This window comes from Platalea leucorodia (genome assembly GCF_965183815.1).
Source record: "Platalea leucorodia genome assembly, chromosome: 7".
Classification (NCBI taxonomy): Eukaryota; Metazoa; Chordata; class Aves; order Pelecaniformes; family Threskiornithidae; genus Platalea; species Platalea leucorodia.
This window is the reverse complement of record NC_138829.1, coordinates 45,405,625-45,423,866: the sequence shown is the minus strand read 5'-3', so window position 1 is coordinate 45,423,866 and position 18,242 is coordinate 45,405,625. Positions and strand designations below refer to the sequence as shown.

The 18,242-nt window shown below is 46.8% G+C and overlaps 1 protein-coding gene across 2 annotated transcripts; it reads right to left on the bottom strand.

Annotated features, from left to right (window-relative positions):
- Positions 1-238: 238 nt before the first annotated feature.
- Positions 239-14,904, bottom strand: DDB2 (damage specific DNA binding protein 2; the record flags this gene model as incomplete). 2 transcript variants are annotated; one of them, XM_082318195.1, is made up of 11 exons in its annotated part: positions 239-1,642; positions 2,322-2,367; positions 2,682-2,846; positions 3,122-3,267; positions 3,948-4,125; positions 5,515-5,614; positions 6,719-6,885; positions 9,626-9,817; positions 10,903-11,033; positions 13,677-13,860; positions 14,827-14,904. In XM_082318195.1, 11 exons carry the CDS (start codon positions 14,902-14,904, stop codon positions 1,392-1,394), a joined length of 1,638 nt encoding a protein of 545 aa, XP_082174321.1. In that variant the 3' UTR covers positions 239-1,391. The 2 variants fall into 2 exon arrangements, with proteins under 2 accessions (XP_082174321.1, XP_082174322.1); XM_082318196.1 differs by lacking the exon at positions 6,719-6,885 and adding an exon at positions 8,620-8,765 and having other exon boundaries at positions 331-1,642.
- Positions 14,905-18,242: the final 3,338 nt, after the last annotated feature.

Below are 18,242 nucleotides of genomic sequence, written 5' to 3'. Positions count from 1 at the left end.
TTTTCTGTAATTGTTTCAATACATTTCCTTTTCATTATTAAAATCAAATTCACACTGAACTCTACTCCTCCTTTTCTCTAAGCGTTCACAGGGCTAGCACCAGCGTGCTCAGTGTTGGAAAAACAGGCGGAACTTACTTCAGTGTAGCCCCTGCCAAAGTAAATCCCTGATTTACAATCCCACTTACAGCAGAGTGAGAATTGAGATAGATAAACTATTTTTGACCGCAGCAACCATACATAGATACAGCTTATAATGCAACCCTTCCAGCTTGGAAGGGTCTGTTGTAGACACAGTACTATGACTGGTATTTCCACCGCTGTTCTAGGTCTCTTAGCCCTCCTGCAGAAAGGGCAGTAACTTCTTCCCCCATACAAAAGCAGTTCAGCAGAATGCTCAAAGCAGCCACTCTCTATATCGAAGAAGAATTTCAGTTTAGTACAAAACTTTATTAATATCAATACTGCGAAACTATAAAAGTGAACATAGAGAATCTGAGCAGGCCTGGAGCCTGTCCCATCCATCAACCTCTGGGACAGCAGCAAGGCCCCAGGCAGCCTTGTAAACAAACTAGAAAAAGCGAAACTTTTCAGTTTAACAGCAGTCTTGAGATTTGGCTCTGAGCAGGCGTGTTTGGAAGAAATTCCTCGTTTCTGCTTTACAAACACTTTTATCCAACATTCTGAAGCACATAGGCGTGGGTGAAAAAAATTACCTAATCAGTGGCACGAAAAAGCCTAGAGCTCTGAAAATAGAAACTACAGAATCAGTAGGTTCCCAGCTCCATACTGGCCTTGCATTCCATGAGGCAGGTAAAGAGCTCTGGCGTCATCATGTTCTTCGTGGTCTAAATAGCTGCAAGCGCAGAATAGGCTAAGCCCGAGCTCTCGACAGAAGCACATTTTCCAAGAAGCTTGCATATGGGAGAGGCTGGTGTTCCCTAGGCTACCCAAGCTACCCATCGCCTCACCCCTGTGAACATTCTACCTTTTCAGGACATAAACCTTGTTAGCAAAGGGTTTCTCAGCTCCGTTTGACTACAACAGGCTGAGGGCCCTGTCATGAGCTGCTCCACAGCAGACTACAGGAGATGGTAACCTCTGACAAGTGATGACAAGCAGATGTGGCAGGCTGGAAGCAGTAACTTCAGCAGGATCTGAGAACATCTTTGAAGTTTTCCTATTGCCTCAGAAATGGGTGGTAACTCCCCTTGGAGGAGGAACTGAGTACCGACACAACTTTCCGGAAGGGGAAGCAAAGGGAATCAAGGAAGCAAGATCAGATCTAGGGAGGAAGGACAAAGTAGAAGTCTAATCTCCTCCATGGCTTATACTGCCCACTGCCAACACTGAATTTGTATCCTGTGATCCAGAAAGGATCAAAATACTAAATCAGTTCTCTAGGTCCTTCCCTTTTCTCTTCCTTCCCTGTGATTTAGAATCGTTGGGTTTTGTTCTCATCTCCTCCAGCTCCCAAGACAGTAAGTTAGCTTTGAGCTTGCTTGTTCCAGGGTTTGCCTGCCTCTGCCCTCCACGTCTGGACAAACTCCAGCTTCCAATCCCCTGTTCTGTCATGGCTTTCAAAAGATGTTCTTGCTTCTTGGCCACCATCTCCTCCCGGCTCCAGATCAGAATATTAAAGCCTGAGAGGAAAAATTAAATGCTGTGCATCAGAAACTCTACATCAAATGTAATACCTTAGGCTATGTCACTTAAATGCCAGAAATTCAAAATGCTTTGTCTGTTCTAAGATATTTCCAAGGTACAGAGGATGCAAAGATATTTATTGCAGACTAGCTCCATACAGCCATGGAAATTTGATCTAATTAAGAAACATCATCAAGTAATTCCTAATCTCTTCTGTCACAGGTTTAAGACCTAAATCTATAGCTAGCTCCCTTAATCTCATACTGCCTGCGAAAAACTGAGTAATCTTGGCTCTACACCTTAGGAAATGAGATAAATTAAACGAAGGGGAAGGTGCAGCCGAGCAGGAAAAGGCTTCCCCCCCCGCCCATCGTTTTCTGCTACTGTCAGATGGCCGGGAGATGGCAGCAGCTCCCTGCTGCGGGGAGGCTTCTCCCTCCTCCGGACTTCATGGGCTCAGGAGATGACTAGCAACCTGTTTTCTAACTGCAAAGGTGGAAGGTTAAAAAGAAGGTCTCGATCTCTTTTACAGATGTAGGAAATTATAAAGGACTACTAGCAAGTGGAATTTGGGAAACCCTCACTCACAACTTGCTTTAGTCTGGAGAAACAAGCCTGCCCTTTTCTGGGACTGGAACCCACCCGTGCTTAGTGGCCCAGGTTCTCTTTACTTACCCATGCCAGAAGCCAGCGTGTCTCCCATAGGGTTAAATTTATTGAGCTGAAAATGGAAACGCAATCAGTCTGTAAGAGCATCACTGCTTATATAACAGCATCATAAGAGCACCACGGCTTATATAACAGCAACAAACCACCTGGAAAACCCAACGTTCCCTAAAGAGTATCACAGAAAAGCCACAGATGACCATGGACCAGCCCTGCTCGAGTCAGCAGCTTTAGCTGGCAGCCATAACCCCGTGAGAGTGGGAGTCCGTCACAAGTAAAGAGGATGCTCCTGTTGCTCTGTCCCCAACCCGTATCTCTTGGCTGCGGTTCAATACGCAGCAGTCCTTTTCGCTGCAGCGCTCAACTCACCGAGATGATACCAGAAGCATTTGGATCGTGGAGCTGACAAACCATCTCCCCAGTGTTTCCATCGAATACGTCAACAGTTCGTAGCTCGTTCACCGTGTACCCGGGGAACTTAGGGTCTGGGTAGCGACCTGCTACAATGAGGTCATAGCGAGGATGCCATGTTGCCTAGTCATAGAGCAGAGTGATGGGGAGTTAAGAGAAAGGGACAGAGCTCATACTGACACACCAGACAACCGCAGCGTGAGCAACCGTTTGTACATCCCACCCACAGCCTGAGGAACACGGGTATCCTCAGAACAGTGCTCTGCTGGGAGTTGCAGCAGTGTGAACACCCACCCATCAATGCAGTATCCTGACCAGAAATCGGACCACTTCTGATGTACAGCCAGCTGCTAGCACCAAGCGTGATGCTCCTCTCAGGCTGCGCTGGCTTAACTCACCTTAATAGGTGTGAGGTGCTGGAACTGCCGGTGCGGGTGTGGGATCAGGTGCTGTGGCTTGGTCCAGTCTGAAGATGAGTAAACCCTGATTTCGCTGCGCTGGTCTGTGCTCAGGAGCTTGGCACCATCTGTTGGGCTGAAGTAAGCTAGGAGAGGGGGGCAGTAAGGCAAACAAAAGATCACAATGCTGTGATTGACAAGAAACATAAAAGTCACATTTCTCTGATTGGAAACCCATTGCTATTTCTTTAATAGGGATGTGAATACGGCCACATGTCCCAACAGACAAGACTTTACCTGTCTCAAACAAACTAAAAGCTCTTACAATCAGTAAGCTGAAACCTGTGGCGCTGGGTTGCATAGGAAGAATCATTATTCTCATTGTAAAATCACAGAAAGAGACATTGCCAAGAAAGGAACTTGCTCGTTCAAAGGGAAAGTTAGTGGAAAAGCTGGAGACGGACACCTGCAGTTTGGACTTCTAAGAACTGGTAAAACCGCACCCAAGAAACAGAAGTTTGAGTCCCATGCTCTGCTTCTGCCAAAGGAACTGCCCCAATAAATTCAGTTTTCTAATCTCAGTCGCTGCTGATGCTTCCACACTCACCTCTCAAGGCACAGTGCCACAGTTTGTATGGCAAGTCTAAGACTGTGCTGCAGCTGCCCTATCCACCTCCCTGCCTCTGGCCACACGTTCCCAGTGCCTTCCTTGCTTTAACACTAGCTACCGTGCATCTTCAAATCTGAGCGAAAGCTAACATTGCCACAATAAAAGCTGACCTGACTGGACTCTGCAGACGTCCATGCAATGACATCCTTAACTCACCTGCATTGACAGGTTTGTCATGAGGAAGCAGATGAAGAAAATTCATTTTGTTTTTGATGTTTCTGAGGTCCCAGATTTTGACCGTCTGATCCACAGACGCTGTGGCCAACAACCACTCACATCGGGAGTTAAATTCCACGTGAGTCACTTTCTTCTTGTGCAATTTCAGCTTCCAAATCTGCAGCAGACGAAACAGAAAATCACACAGAAAAAGAATAATCAAGCTCTGGAGTAAAGAAATGGAGTAATAATCTGCTAGTGCAGAGTAAAGAGGTCACACATTTACACAGTAATAAAACTTCTAAAACACACCAAGAGTTTATCCACTGAAAACAAGAAAGGAGAAGAGTGACCTTGTGAACTAACTCTTTAATTCTAGGAGAAATCTGATCCACCCATTTATTACAGCAATGAGAAAGGAAAACACAATCCCTGGTTCATGAAGGGAAGTATTAATGCCACTGTACAAAGCAAGATCACATCTGGAATACTTTATGCAGTGCCAGTCTTCCACCTGCAGAAAGATCAAAACAAACTGAAACAGGTACAGAAAATGCACTGCTGAGATAATAATAAGAAGAAAGTGAGAAGACCAAAAAAAGCTTGCTTTATCTTCATAAAAAAGGCGAGAGAAGATTAATTGGCTTCTAGAAATACATCGGCAAAGAAACATGAGGGTAGGAGAAATATTTCAATTAACAAGAACAAATAGATATGAACCAGCCATGCATAAATTTGTATCTGAAGCCGCAAGATTATTTCTAACCAAAAGGGTGAAGCTGGCCCATCCTCCCTACAGTAATGGGTACCTCCCAAGTGCAGAAAAGACTGTCACATTCTTTCAGGAGAAAAAAAATAAAGGAAGCAACTAACCTTGAATAAGCACAAATCATTTGGAGCATTCCTGACTCTGCCCACTAATTTACACAGCTGCCTCTGGACACAGCTCATTGAGTGGCAAACGCTCACAGATGTTACCCTTACAGGCAGGAGAAACGGTAATTCCGGTGTGACGGTAGAGCAGGCTCTTGAAAGCAGGGCCCACTCCAACTATTCTCTAATGTTTTTGCACTACTTCAGACTCGAAGGCACAGTCTGCCTCTGCCTGCCCTCTCCTGTCTCATGGCAGTAGTGCAATTTCTATCCCAACATTTGTCGATTACTGTTGTGTACCTCCTCCAAGGTCATGGAAGGGTATACATCAAAGCAGGATCTCCTAAATGACTCCCATCAGTGCACTAAGTTTCTGGGAGTGTGAAGGTCGTTGGCAGAGGGTGCCCACATCTTCAGGTTACCCTATAATTACTCTGGCCAGTAGCAAATACTCTTAAGGAAGGGGTAGCACACGACACAGGCCCTGTTTGGGAACTGTTACCATTATGCTCAACAATGTGAAAATGTCTAATGAACGGCAGAAGTGGAGGACTTCTCACCACCTAGGCAATGGGTGGACTCATCTCCTGAGCTGCAAGGTACTTGCTCCTCTTTTCAGGGTCCCTGTAGTGTAGGAAAGCGCATGAGCCATGAAGATTCCTGTAGAGGAGACACTGCCTGGAGCCATACAAACCTCTTCACCAGAAGTGCTGAGCAGGACCACGTTGCCCACATTATCACCCGTCACCACTGCACGGCAGCTTGCAGAAACATCAACGCTGCAGTACCAGCAACTAGAGGAAAAGACACAAAATCAGCGCTGCCTCCCACAGGCAAGTGAAGGCAGCGGAACTCTGGTTCACATCTCTTCCCTGACGGGGGAGACTGCAAGATTGTAACTGCAATCTCCTGCCTGATGGTGTGGGCCTGAGTATCAGGAAGGGGGACGGCTTATCAGCAGTGCTTCCTGTTGGTGACTGAATATGAACTTCCTCGTCATCTGTGAAGTGCTCACTAGATGGAGTGTGACACATTGGGACAGTGGAACATAATAGAGGCTGAAAAGCCACTTGGTGCCTGCACAGGGACACACCTTGGGAAAGATCAGAACACCCTTGTGACATTGACAAATGTAGAGAAACAGCTTTAAAATGACATTTTCCACAAAACACTGAAGCAGCAGTAAAGAAAAGACAAAAGCTTTGGACTGGAAAGCTGCACATCAAACTGTCTCAACTTCATGCTCCAGGAAACAAAACTGAATAGAGACTTATCTGATAAAGACATACATCTTAACCCCAGCTCTGCTGGGAGGGGAAGGGCAGCGAGAATAAAGCCGGGGTCCTTTGGGAACCTGCTGGGAAAGCTTCACTTGCAAAGATGAATTATTCTAGAATTCAAGGTCATGGAAATTAGCATGGTGAGCCTGAAGCCTCCAGCAGGGCAGCCGGGAAAACTCAATAAGCTGGAACACAAATTGTGCAGGAATGTTTTGTGGCTTTCCTATGCTACATAGGCTGCTATAGACAAAACACACAGAACACTGATGACAATGAAGAGGAGGAAGTTATCCTGCTCTTCTCACCTCACTTTATAAAGTGAAAAGCTGCCAGTATCTGCAAGACAGGAGATGGCGTCACCAGAAAGCAACGCCAGAAGATGCAGGCAGCACGCTCAGCTACTGTACAAGCGTAAGTGCCCTGTGGCTGCCTAGCTTGTCACCCACCCTGCAGCGCTAGGGTCGTGGGCAGGAGCCTGTCTCCAAGCGCCCTCACAGGACCAATTCATACCAAGAGTCTCCTAACACTGGCAAAGATGAAGATGTTAGAGAGCACAAGAAGCAGCGCAGCATTAACCCCAAGGAACAGAGAATCAACCGTGCACTGCTCCCTTCTCACCAAACATTATGGTACTCATGGCCACAGTCCGGGGCACGGGAGATCACCTGCACCGCTCTGCCCTCAAGGTCCTGCAGACTTAGGGTGCCATCCCCTGATGCCACATAAAGCTTCACTGCCTCATAAGGACTGAACTTGATGTCTCCGAGAGAATCTCCTGGCCCTTTCTGGAATACACACAAAGCCAAGAGGCGTCAAGGTTAGAGTGGAAGACAAAAATCTTAATACAACGCTCATCTCCTGGAACATACTGCCAGTTTCCCTAGGTGCAATGCACTGCTTTTTGACAGGGCACGTACATAGGAACTCTTTTTTTCCAATCTGTTTCCAACCTGAGCGCATACATTTTGAGCCTATAAGTTCAACCCCACCACTTTGGGCTGCAAGCCTCATTAGCAGCATTGCTCCTTCTGCTACGGAGCTAGGACTAATCTGCCGTGAACCACCTGGCTCAGACCAGGCTTAGGAGATCACAAGCAAAACCAGCACCATTCCATGCAGAAACCACACAAAATCTCATGACAGCCCTGCACCAAGCTTTTCTTACAGAGACTTCATTCACCAGTTCTCTACAGGCTGCTTCCAGTGCTGTATCTGGTCTTTCTCAAGGTACTAGCAGGCAGGATGACAGCGGTGCAAGGAGAAATCCTACTGCTAACCCCATGGCACAGGAATCTTATGTTCTGTGTTATGTTATATTGTTGTTATGTTGTTTTCCCCCAATCTGTCTACTGAGAAAATATGGAAAACCTACACAAAGACAGAAAAGAAGAATGCTAGCTGAGAGTCCCCAAACTCCGCGATACTCAAGTGCACTCCATCTCCTGCTCACAGAGCAACTACTTAATATAGTCTCACTGCAAATACTAGATTTCAAGAAGCCAATGAAGATAAAAAAAGGCCTGCCCATAGAGCTTGCCTGTCCTCACAGCAGTAGGAGGAGGATGGCATGCCCTTTCACATCCAGGCATCATTGCTGCGACATGCATCCCACTGGGCTACAAGATCCTCGTGTCCCAGGACCCAGTCTGTCCCTCCTTGCTCACCTGGCCAGTCATCCCAGCACTACTTGGGTTCACCTTCTGGCCTATTACAAGGTTGCAGCTGGAACAGCCAATTTGGAAACCAACCATGAAAGCTGCCACCCAGAAAGAATTAGGTGGGGAAAAGTAAAGAGGAGGCTAACCCAAATTCCCTCACTTACCTTTAAGCACTGAACTGAAGTAACTAATTGAAGAGCTCAGGCTTCCTCATGAGTCCACAGAAAAAGCAACAGTCTGAGAGGGTGATTCTAAGCACAGCCAGACAGAGTAGCCTCTAACAATTCATGTCCTCTTTCCACTTATTACTGAAGGAGCCCAGACTCTTTAATTTTGGTTTTTTAGATAAGCACCAAAAGTTAGGTGGGATGAATTGGGGTGATCCTTATGACACACACCACTTGAAGTCAGTGGTGTTTGTGGAGAAGCACTGAGGGGACTACAGATTGTCCTGTAAAAACCATCTGACAACGAGGAGCACTGCTAACAGGGGAAGAGGCTAGAAGGTCCCCAGGGCACAGAGCTACAGGAGGTTTAAGAACAGACAGCTGAGGAAATCCACTGGCACCCCCACACTCTCCCATGTACAACAGGAAGTAAGCAGCATCAGAGTCCCTCCCCTTCATGAAGAAAAGCTCTCTCCTACCCACCACCCCATTTCAGGGAAAAATAAAAAGGGAGAGTGAGCCTCCCTGGAAGAGAGAGGATCCCTGAAATTTAGAGGACGAAGGACATGTATGTGGAGAAGAGGAAGCCCAACTCCCAACTATTAGAGACAAACAACTCTCTCTCTCTCTCTCTCTCTCTGTAGCGCTCCTGCCAGCAGGACACAGAGGCCCAAAGCATTGCTGTAATTCTTACTCCCAGTCCTCGGTGCTGGTGAAGACCCGGACAGTATTGCCATTAAAATCCTGCAGGGTGGTAGTGCCGGCAACTGACGAAGTGTACAGCTGACTAGGGTTAAAAGGGTTAAACTTCATTCCTGTGATGGCCCCTCCAGCTCCCATCTACAAGGAAGGGGATGAACAAAAGAAAAATCCACTGAGTGATGGGGAAGGAGAAAAGTGTGTTCTGTAAGTCTGCATTCACTGCTATGTCCTTAATAGCAACAGTGAAACACACCACAGCCCTTCAAGGAGGCAAAACCAACCGTGTCTTCCCACATGATGTCTGCTTAGGCAGCTGCCCTCCTGGAGGACAAAACTGCAACTCATCGAGTCCCCAGGCAATGTATTCCCTGGCTGGCTGGCACCACGCTATTTACAAAAGGAGAAAGAGGACCCTGGAATTTCTGGAGGATAGACCTCCTCCCAGTGTATACCTATGTTAATTTAGAAAGGGGACAAAAGTTAAAGAGTCTTTGAGCCCCTGTCGGAATGGGAATGGCTGAATACAGCAATGAGGGGGCATGCCAGCTGTATAAACCACTCATTCTACCTTAGTTTCTCACTTCAGATAAAGGGACTTTGTTTCTTCCCACACAAAAGATACTTCCTCATCTGACACAGAGTAAAAGGCGAGCAGAGAAAGATCAAGACCTAAAACAGACAAACCCTCTCTGCCTATTTGTTTCTGGCATCCCTTTAAGATAACTCTTTCGCCAGTTGCTGAATTATTTTTCCACTGAGCACACACCAAGTACTGCTTCATTATGAACTTAATCAACACGCCTCAGTTCTCCCCAGCACTACTACAGTCTGGGGCTTAGGAACAGACATGCTGTTGCATCTCAGTGCTGCCCCATAGCTGGCTACTCTGCAACCCCAGATTCTTACAAGCTTCTCACCACAGAGCTCAGTTTTGATCTGCAGTATTTGGTGGTACTCCAATTTCCCCTCCCACCCGTTCCACACACCCAGAGGCTTACCCCTTTTATGAAGCAGGTTTTAGTAAGTACTTCATAGTCCCAAAGGATGATGTCTCCACCTTTGGAACCAACAGCTACAGTACTGGGGTGTGTTGGATGCCATTCCAGGCATGTCACTCTCCTGTCAAAGGGACTTGCTGTTCGAAAGAGGCGGTATGAGGCAAGAGAACGCAGAAAAGGCAGCTGCAGACACTGTTAAAAAGATAAAGAGAATTATGACTTTTGCAGGGATCCACGAGATTCTCTGAATGAGGAGTGCTAACAATTTTTAATTGGCATCAGTGTTAGTACATTCACACAAAATTCTAAGCCTCTCTGTAGAATGAAGAGAACATGCTGTCCCCGAGGGAAACATCCTGTGACCACAGAAATCCACATCAGCCACAGCACTCAGAAAGCAGCAGAAAACTGAGAGATACCATACTTTAAATGATGCACAGGGAGTTAAGCCTCGTGGGCTGAGCTAAAAAGGCAGGATAGTTAACATTTACAAGGAAGGAGAACATGCCTCCTACACCAGTAAAAGGCACTTATGACTGACTATGTCTTCACTGAGCATCCCAAAATGCTACACATCATCCAGACATACAATATTATGGTCTTGCCTGCAGCTCAACTATACAGCATAAGAGTGAACAGAAACAGTAAACGAGAAACCATGACATGATTGTGTTGTTATTCAGCTGAGGAATAGGTACTGCTTGGATGAGCTTGGCGATTTACTTATCATTTGGATACTGAAAAAAGATAGAACATACAGAAGATAAAGCTAGCCCAGGTGCTCCCCACCTATGGATGTTACAGAAGAAGTTAATTTTCAAATGCAAGAAGGAATATGGCTCTGAAAACAGTAAAACATTATGGACTTGATGGAATATGTCTGTGAAGAGGAAAAATCAACACTAAACCTGACATGATTAGCAAAGTAGAGTGCATACAAAAACAGTTCGACAAAACAGTCAGATTACTGTGCAAAAGTAGCACTGTGCAATAACTCAAATGGTAGAGTGGGTAAGTTTAAATATGATTCAAGGAAGCACAGAATTAACAGAGGGATAAAATGTGGAGTGACAGGGCCAGGTCAACCGAAAGGGAAAGCCACCTCAGCTCTTGCATTTTACAGGATTAAGAAATGTAAGGGTGCTCCAGACTTGGAGCCACAAACTGTGTATGTGAGGAACTTCAAGCCCCTTTAAAGTTTCCCTGTGTGTGTGTTTGTGATGTTTTTATGTAGGGAGCCAAGATGTCCAACAGGTCATGAAGGAGAAACTCCTCACCTGCCTGAGCTGTGCCCGAATGGAGCCTCCCAGCATGTTCTGGTAGACATAATGAACAATGCTGCGCTGCCGCTCCAGCTGATGGAAAAGGACTTTGTTGTTTCTCACCATGGACCCACCTCCGTTCCAACCTGCCACAGAGGAAAAGCGTAAAACTTACTGAGAGCCAACACCTGTCATGCTCATTCAATAAAAAACATGGGAAGACATCTGCATTTGCTGCTAAATCCATGAGAAGTTTCAGTCACAAGAGAAAACTCTCTAAATGATTCTTACATCTCTAAGGTGCAGCAGCTTCTGCAATTATGGAGTCCAGTGCTTCCCACAGCCTGCCAGAGCTTTGTGTATGCTTCCTCTTGTTAAACCTTCCTTCTCCTTGCCAAAGATTTATCAAAAAGACAAGAGGAGAGGACTAAAGCAAAGCCACATGTGATACATCTCTTGGACAGTATACAACTTGAATAGTTCATACCCAAAATACAACGAAGCTATCCAAAGCCCCGACAACTTGGAAATACGCCATGGGAGGCGGCAAGCCCCTGGGTACAGCAAGGGAAGGTCAGACGCGTGACCAGCAGGAACGTTAACACCTGAAAATTCCCCAGGCGTAGCAACATGAGTTCCCACACAGTTCCTGAAATGCCTGCTTGTGAATCAGAATTTTCGATCTGCTTGTGCTGTAGCCCGTACAGTCTGCCTACAGCACTGCGAGTTTTGTTTTTAATAATAGACTTGCTGACGCCTCATCGCCTGAAAACCTTTCTGTTCAGAGTGATTTTTGCTGAGAGTACAGCACGCTTCTACATTTTGTTCATGTTCCAAGTTTTTACCTTCAGGGACCTTTATATAAAAAACAGATCTGTTCGGTCCCATGTCTGTGATCTAATCATCCCCATGGCAATGGTCTGGAATACTCCAGGGGATCTAGATGTCAAACGGGAAAGAAGCATTTCTTAAGAAACAAAAATGCTATTTTCATTTAAGGATAATTACAAAAAAACCCAGAAGACTGAAAACATAGCGATCATTCTGTATGATCAGAACCTAAACAAAATCTTTCTTTAATGCAATGCTGGCGCCTAGAAATGCATGGGTGTGAAACTAAATTTCTTTGTTCACATGCCAAAATAGTGCCAACACTTGTCACGCCTGTTGAAATAGGTAAGAAAGTATTTATAATCAAATTCCTTTTTTTCACAGAAAAATTCCTTTTTTTCACAGTTCCTTCTTCAGAGGTGACGGAAATGGAGGCATTTTTTCCAAAATCCATTTTATTACAAAGGCTACTTTATTAAGAAACAAACTTTAGGCCTTTTTAGAATCCGCTGGAAGAAACTCTTTTTTAAAGGTGTTTCAATTGCAAGAAACTGAACCTGTCCTATATGGCTCAGGAGAAAAAAGAATTTTTTCCAAAACATATAACTATACAGAACTATACACAGAACTCCTTTCAAACAGAGTATTTTGCCTTTGTGTCTGCTGATCACACTGCCAACTGCTCCAAGTTTGGAGTTACACACCGGACAATGGAAATGTACAAAATCGTGGAACTCCTGTTGCTCTGGCTGTTGAAAAACGCTTTGGTAATTTCTGGATCCTTAAGCCAAAATTGTACAGAAAGCGTGCAGTATTTCCACACAAGGCAGTAACTCTAGTGATCTCCTAAACAAACAATGGAATTAACAGTTTTATCTGAGAAAAGGAGGCTGAGGGGAGACCTTATTGCTCTCTACAACTACCTGAAAGGAGGTTGTAGCGAGGTGGGGGTTGGTCTCTTCTCCCTAGTGACAAGTGATAGGACGAGAGTAAAAAAGGCCTCAAGTTGCACTAGGGGAGGTTTAGATTTGATATTAGGAAAAACTTCTTCACTGAAAGGGGAGTCAGGCATTGGAACAGGCTGCCCAGGGAAGTGGTTGAGTCTCCATCCCTGGAGGTAATTAAATGACGGGTAGACGTGGTGCTTAGGGACATGGTTTAGTGGTGGACTTGGTAGTGTTAGGTTAACGGTTGGACTCAATGATCTTAAGGGTCTTTTCCAACCTAAATGATTCTATGATTCTATGAAAATAGTCCTCACTGTAGCTGAAGCCTACACAACTTTCTTGATAATGCAAAGCATTAACCTTTCCGGTATCCTAGAACTTAATCACTTCTCCTCATTATATCAAAAATCTCCATGAGATTTTTTTTTTTTAGGTTACATACTAAAGGAAAAAAATGCACGTGAGGAGAAGTGATTAGTGCAAATTCTGTCCAGTCTAATCTGAACATCCAGGTAGAAAGCATTCCTGCTTACTGTAGCAGAAGTTATAACATGCAAGGAACTGGGTGGAAATGCCAGTTCAGACTGCATGCTGTAGGATACCAACCTTACGACTATGAAACTGTATTAAGAATTGCATGGGAGAAAAAAGAACGTATGACCGAGATTGGTCTGTCCTACAATAAAGCAGACATCTGGTAATTCAGGAATTCCACAAAACTTAACCACCCTCAAATGAGCTGTGACAGCGTCCTCAGTGAGCAGGCTTCTACTAAGGGGTTCAGAGCGTCAAAATGAAACGTGCATGCATGCGCACACACACGCTCACTAGAAAGATAACTGAAGGATGTACTACCCCAATACGTGTCTGTGTATCACTTCAGTATATAACCCCATCTGAACACTCATGTCTCAACACGCTTCTTGGCATGCTCCCTCTTCAACTAGTCAATGCCTGTCATTTAGGGTAAATCTGGTTGGGAGAAACAGTAACGATCTGAGCAAATGTTACCGGTTTTCTCTGGGGGTTTGGATGTTTTTCTCAGAAACAACTTCTTTGCTAGTGGCTCATTCCCTAGTTCCTTGCAGTCCGGTTTCCTCTTCCCAGCTGATTTTGCCTCTTCCGGCCAATGCTCACGTGCCCTCTCATGCTTCTTGTCCTTTGGCTGGTTCACTGGAGCCATTCCGTCTGACCACTAAAAGCAAACAAAGCATGGAAGGTACGACTGTCATAGACTTTTAACTAGAAGACAGAGAGGAAAACTGGAATGAAACATAACCCAGTGGTCTGAAAGTAGTGATTATACCTGTACCCTCTTTCATCAGCATGACACTAGCTTTTTGTTGTGCTCTGTTGGAGAGGGGAACAGGTTCAATAAACTCTTCTTTGTTCACGTATGAAAATGAACGTATCCTAAAGCATTAGAATATGTTTTGACAGATGTGCTTCTACCGAACTTTCAAGCTTAAAACCCACAGTTCTGCATAACGTACATCTGTGAAACCACATAATACCCTAACTGTTTCCCTAGTAGCTCACACTGAGCTCTTTAGATTCAGCTACGAAAAAGGTCAGAGCTTTTATGACGATGGCCAGGGCCGACTCGTCTCCCACCAAATATGCTCGGAGGATACTTCCTATTTAACGGCCGCTTTTCCTCACGACCGCCACCCGATATTTGGGCTGGGCTCCTACACCGGCTGGCAACCCCCCCTGACCCTGACCTGCCCTCCCGCCCCGCGGTGGGACGCGGCGACTCCCCTCCCGCGTCGCCACCACCAGGCGGCCACCCGGCCCCGGGGCGGCGCGGGCCGCCCGCCGCCCTCCGCGCAGCTGGCGGGGCCGCGCCACACGCCGCTTGCGGCGGCGGATCCCCCGGGAGAGCCTCCGCGACCAGCCTGCGCAGGCTGGTCCCCTGCTAGCGCTGAGCTCGTTTACAGCTCGCGAACGGCTGTCACGGGTATCTGCCCCCGTTAAATATAGCTCGGCAGGCACCGCGCAAGCTTCCCCAAATAGCGCCCTCCCCGCGCCTCCGGGCCTCGCCCGGCCCCGCGGGGCCGCCCCTCAGCGCCGGGGCCCGCCGGGCCCCAGTCCCGGCCGCAGCCCCGGCCCCGGCGCGGCTTCCCCGCGGCCTGGGGGGGAAGGGCCGCCCCGCTCTCACCTGCGCTCCGGCGGCCTCCGCTCCCCCGGCGCGGCCGAGGACGGCGGGCGGCAGCCGGCCCCTCCCCCGCGGTTTCATAACCGGGGCGGGAAGGGGGGGCCGCGGCTCCCGGCGCGGCCCCGCGGGGGGGCTCGCCGCCCGCCCGGCCGCCCCTGGGGAGCGGCGCCGAGCCCGCGGGCCCCCCGGCGCAGGCCGTGGCGGCCCCGCACAGCGCGCCCGGCCCCCGCCGACCCTGCGCCGCTGCGGGGCGGCGGCCTGGGCAGGGGGCGGCCGGGAGAGCCGGGGGTGCCAGCCCCAGCCGCGGCCTCGCCCCGCCGGCCTTACCCGCTGCCGGCCTCCCCGCCGGCGACCAGCGTCAGCGGCGCCCCCGGCTCCGCTGTGCGGGGGGCGCCCGCGGCCCCGGCCTGAAACAGGCGGGCAGAGCCCCTGAGGTGTCCTTCGGCAGCTGATGGCGGTTGGGTTTTTGGCACAGGACTTACAACCTTAGATACTTTATTAGTTTTCAGAGCACCACATTGGCAGATTAAAGCTGCGTGGTGAGGGCCCAAAATACATCAACCAAATGGCAACCAAATAAAAAAGATACCATTTCAAAACACAACTTCCTCAAGAAGATGCACCTGGTGTTGGAACTCAACAGAAAAAAACCGCACTTTAAAAGCAGATAAAAAAGTCACGGCAAGATCAGCTCAGAGACTACCAGATCTTACGTGACCAAGCAGGCAGGAATGGGGAAGGGAGAGCCCAGCCGACGCAGCCGGAGGTGCCAGCGCGTCCCCCTTCGCCTGCGAAGGAGGCTGCTGCCTGCCGGCCGTGCTGCGTGGGGAACCTTCTCTCCGGAGCAGTAGGGTCTCATGCGTCAGGCCTGCCAGTAACTATGCTGAGTAATTAGGGTCCAGTCAGCCACACGGCTGGCTATGAACATGGGTCCTAAAATACCTGCACATAAGCACTCCTTGAATTGTGAAGCTTTAGGGTTTGGGTGTTGGTGGGGGGTTTTTTTGCACTATAACTATAGTTAACCTATGCATTTTCTCACATATGAGGAAATACATAGGAAAACTAACAAGAAAAACAACAAAGACCCAGACTCTATGCTTTTCTCCTGAACTGTAACAACATTGTATTAGTTGCTGACATCCTAAGTATCCGAATGACATACACAAAAAATTATAACCACTGACAGACAACACAATCTGGTTTTGAATATATATGTCAGCCCAATTAGCAAATCTTAAAGTCTTATCAAGCACTTCTGCAATACAAAACATCCTTCTTAGAACTGTACCCATTAGCAAAAATAGCAAGAGGAATAATTGAACGTAGCACTTCCCTTCTTCCCTCTGAAGCCTCGAAGGCTTGATTTTCAGGAAGGGAAACTACTATAGAAAAAGATCCTTTTTATCTTGACAGTGATCCACAGCTTCATCTATACGTCTGCAGAAGTCACCATCATTGGAGACAGAATCTATGGAGTTCATCAGGAATCACCAACAAAACACCAAATAAATTACATAAATCTTAATATCTTTTAGTTTTCATATGCCCTAAAAGGGGTACATTTCAAGATTTGTAACTGAAAAAAGGGGCCCAGATACCAACCTTCTTAAAGTAGACTGAAAGTCTTGTATTGATTTCAATGGTCTATGTATTTGTCCCAAAGAAAACTCTGGCACTGTTATCCAAGTTTTCTCCAGCAAAGATGTGTACCTCCTGTCCCCGCTCCGTTTGTCTCCCAGCAGCAGCATCCCCGTGCAGAGCACACACACACTAACCTATGCATTTCCCTTTTAGGAGCTGTCATGGTTAGCATATTTTAGAATGGAATGGAATGGAATGGAATGGAATGGAATGGAATGGAATGGAATGGAATAGAATAGAATAGAATAGAATAGAATAGAATAGAATAGAATAGAATAGAATAGAATAGAATAGAACTATTTCAGTTGGAAGGGACCTACAATGGTCATTAGTCCAACTGCCTGACTACTTCAGGCTGACCAAAAGCTAAAGCATGCTATTAAGGATGTTATCCAAATGCCTCTTAAACACTGACAGGCTTGGGGCATCGACCACCTCTCTAGGAAGCCTGTTCCAGTGTTTGACCGCCCTCTCGGAAAAGAAATACTTCCTAATGTCCAGTCTAAACCTCCCCTGGTGCAGCTTTGAGCCATTCCCATGCGTCCGATCGCTGGATCCCAGGGAGAAGAGCTCAGCACCTCCCTCTCCACGTCCCCTCCTCAGGAAGCTGTGGAGAGCAATGAGGTTGCCCATCAGCCTCCTTTTCTCCAAACTATAAACTAGACAAGCCCAAAGTCCTGAGCCACTCCTCACAGGACATGTCTTCTGGCCCTGTCACCAGCTTGGTTGCCCTTCTCTGGATGCATTCAAGGACCTTCACATCCTTCTTAAATTGTGGGCCCAGAACTGCACAGAGTACTCAAGGTGAGGCCGCACCAATGCAAAATACAGCACTAAATACGGTATGCTAAATACAGTCATTTTATCAATTACTAAGTTTGCTTTCTCTCTAGAGAATCACCAGATATTTTTGTAATTATTATTCACTAAGGACAAGAATAGCAGGTAGCACACAAATCACGCACAGAAGAAATGCCACTGGCCTGAGGTGCCACAGCTCAGTGTCTGTACGGTACACTGAACAGGCCAGAGAAAGAATAACTTGAAAAAATATTCTTATATGTATTTACAGTCTCACACTCTTTGAAATACAGTATACAGCAAAGTCAGGGAAGTATAATTATGTGTGGGCAGGATATTAGGCTTATTTTTATGATGCCTTTTGTCTGACATACAATTATGTTGAGGCTCTGCCTTAGTTATGGGACCGCAGAATAAAGCTGTCTTGTCACCAGGTCTGGTAAAGCTCTACTTTGACTAAGGCCATCCACTTCACGGTATTTGTAATACCATTAGATATTCTGCCTCCTTGTCACCAGGATCTTTTTCCGAAGCATGAATATTTTTGGCTACTTCAGTCTGACTACTGATGTAAAGAGTACCATTACAGCAACTGGAGTTTGGCGCAGATATGAAAACAAGCCTATATTCCACTAAAAAGTAGGAAAAACTATATAATCCTAAAGAGATAAAAGAGTAAATATCACGCTATCTGACCTCCTTCTGTCCCATGACCATTACTAAGCTGCCCTGCGCCAGGAAAATGAACAAAAATATCACTATTGTAATGACCTCATTTACCCGAGTACCCCATTTTCCCGAAGCCATTCCAGCCTTGGACGAGAGGATTGCAGCACCATGCTACGTAGTACCCTCGCCTTGCGATCAGTATTGGGGGCGGCCAGGTCCCAAATGGAAAGCATCTATCTTAGGTGTTCAGTGCGTGGGATATCAGTATCAAAATCAGCATGAAAACATAACATAGGGCAAATGCT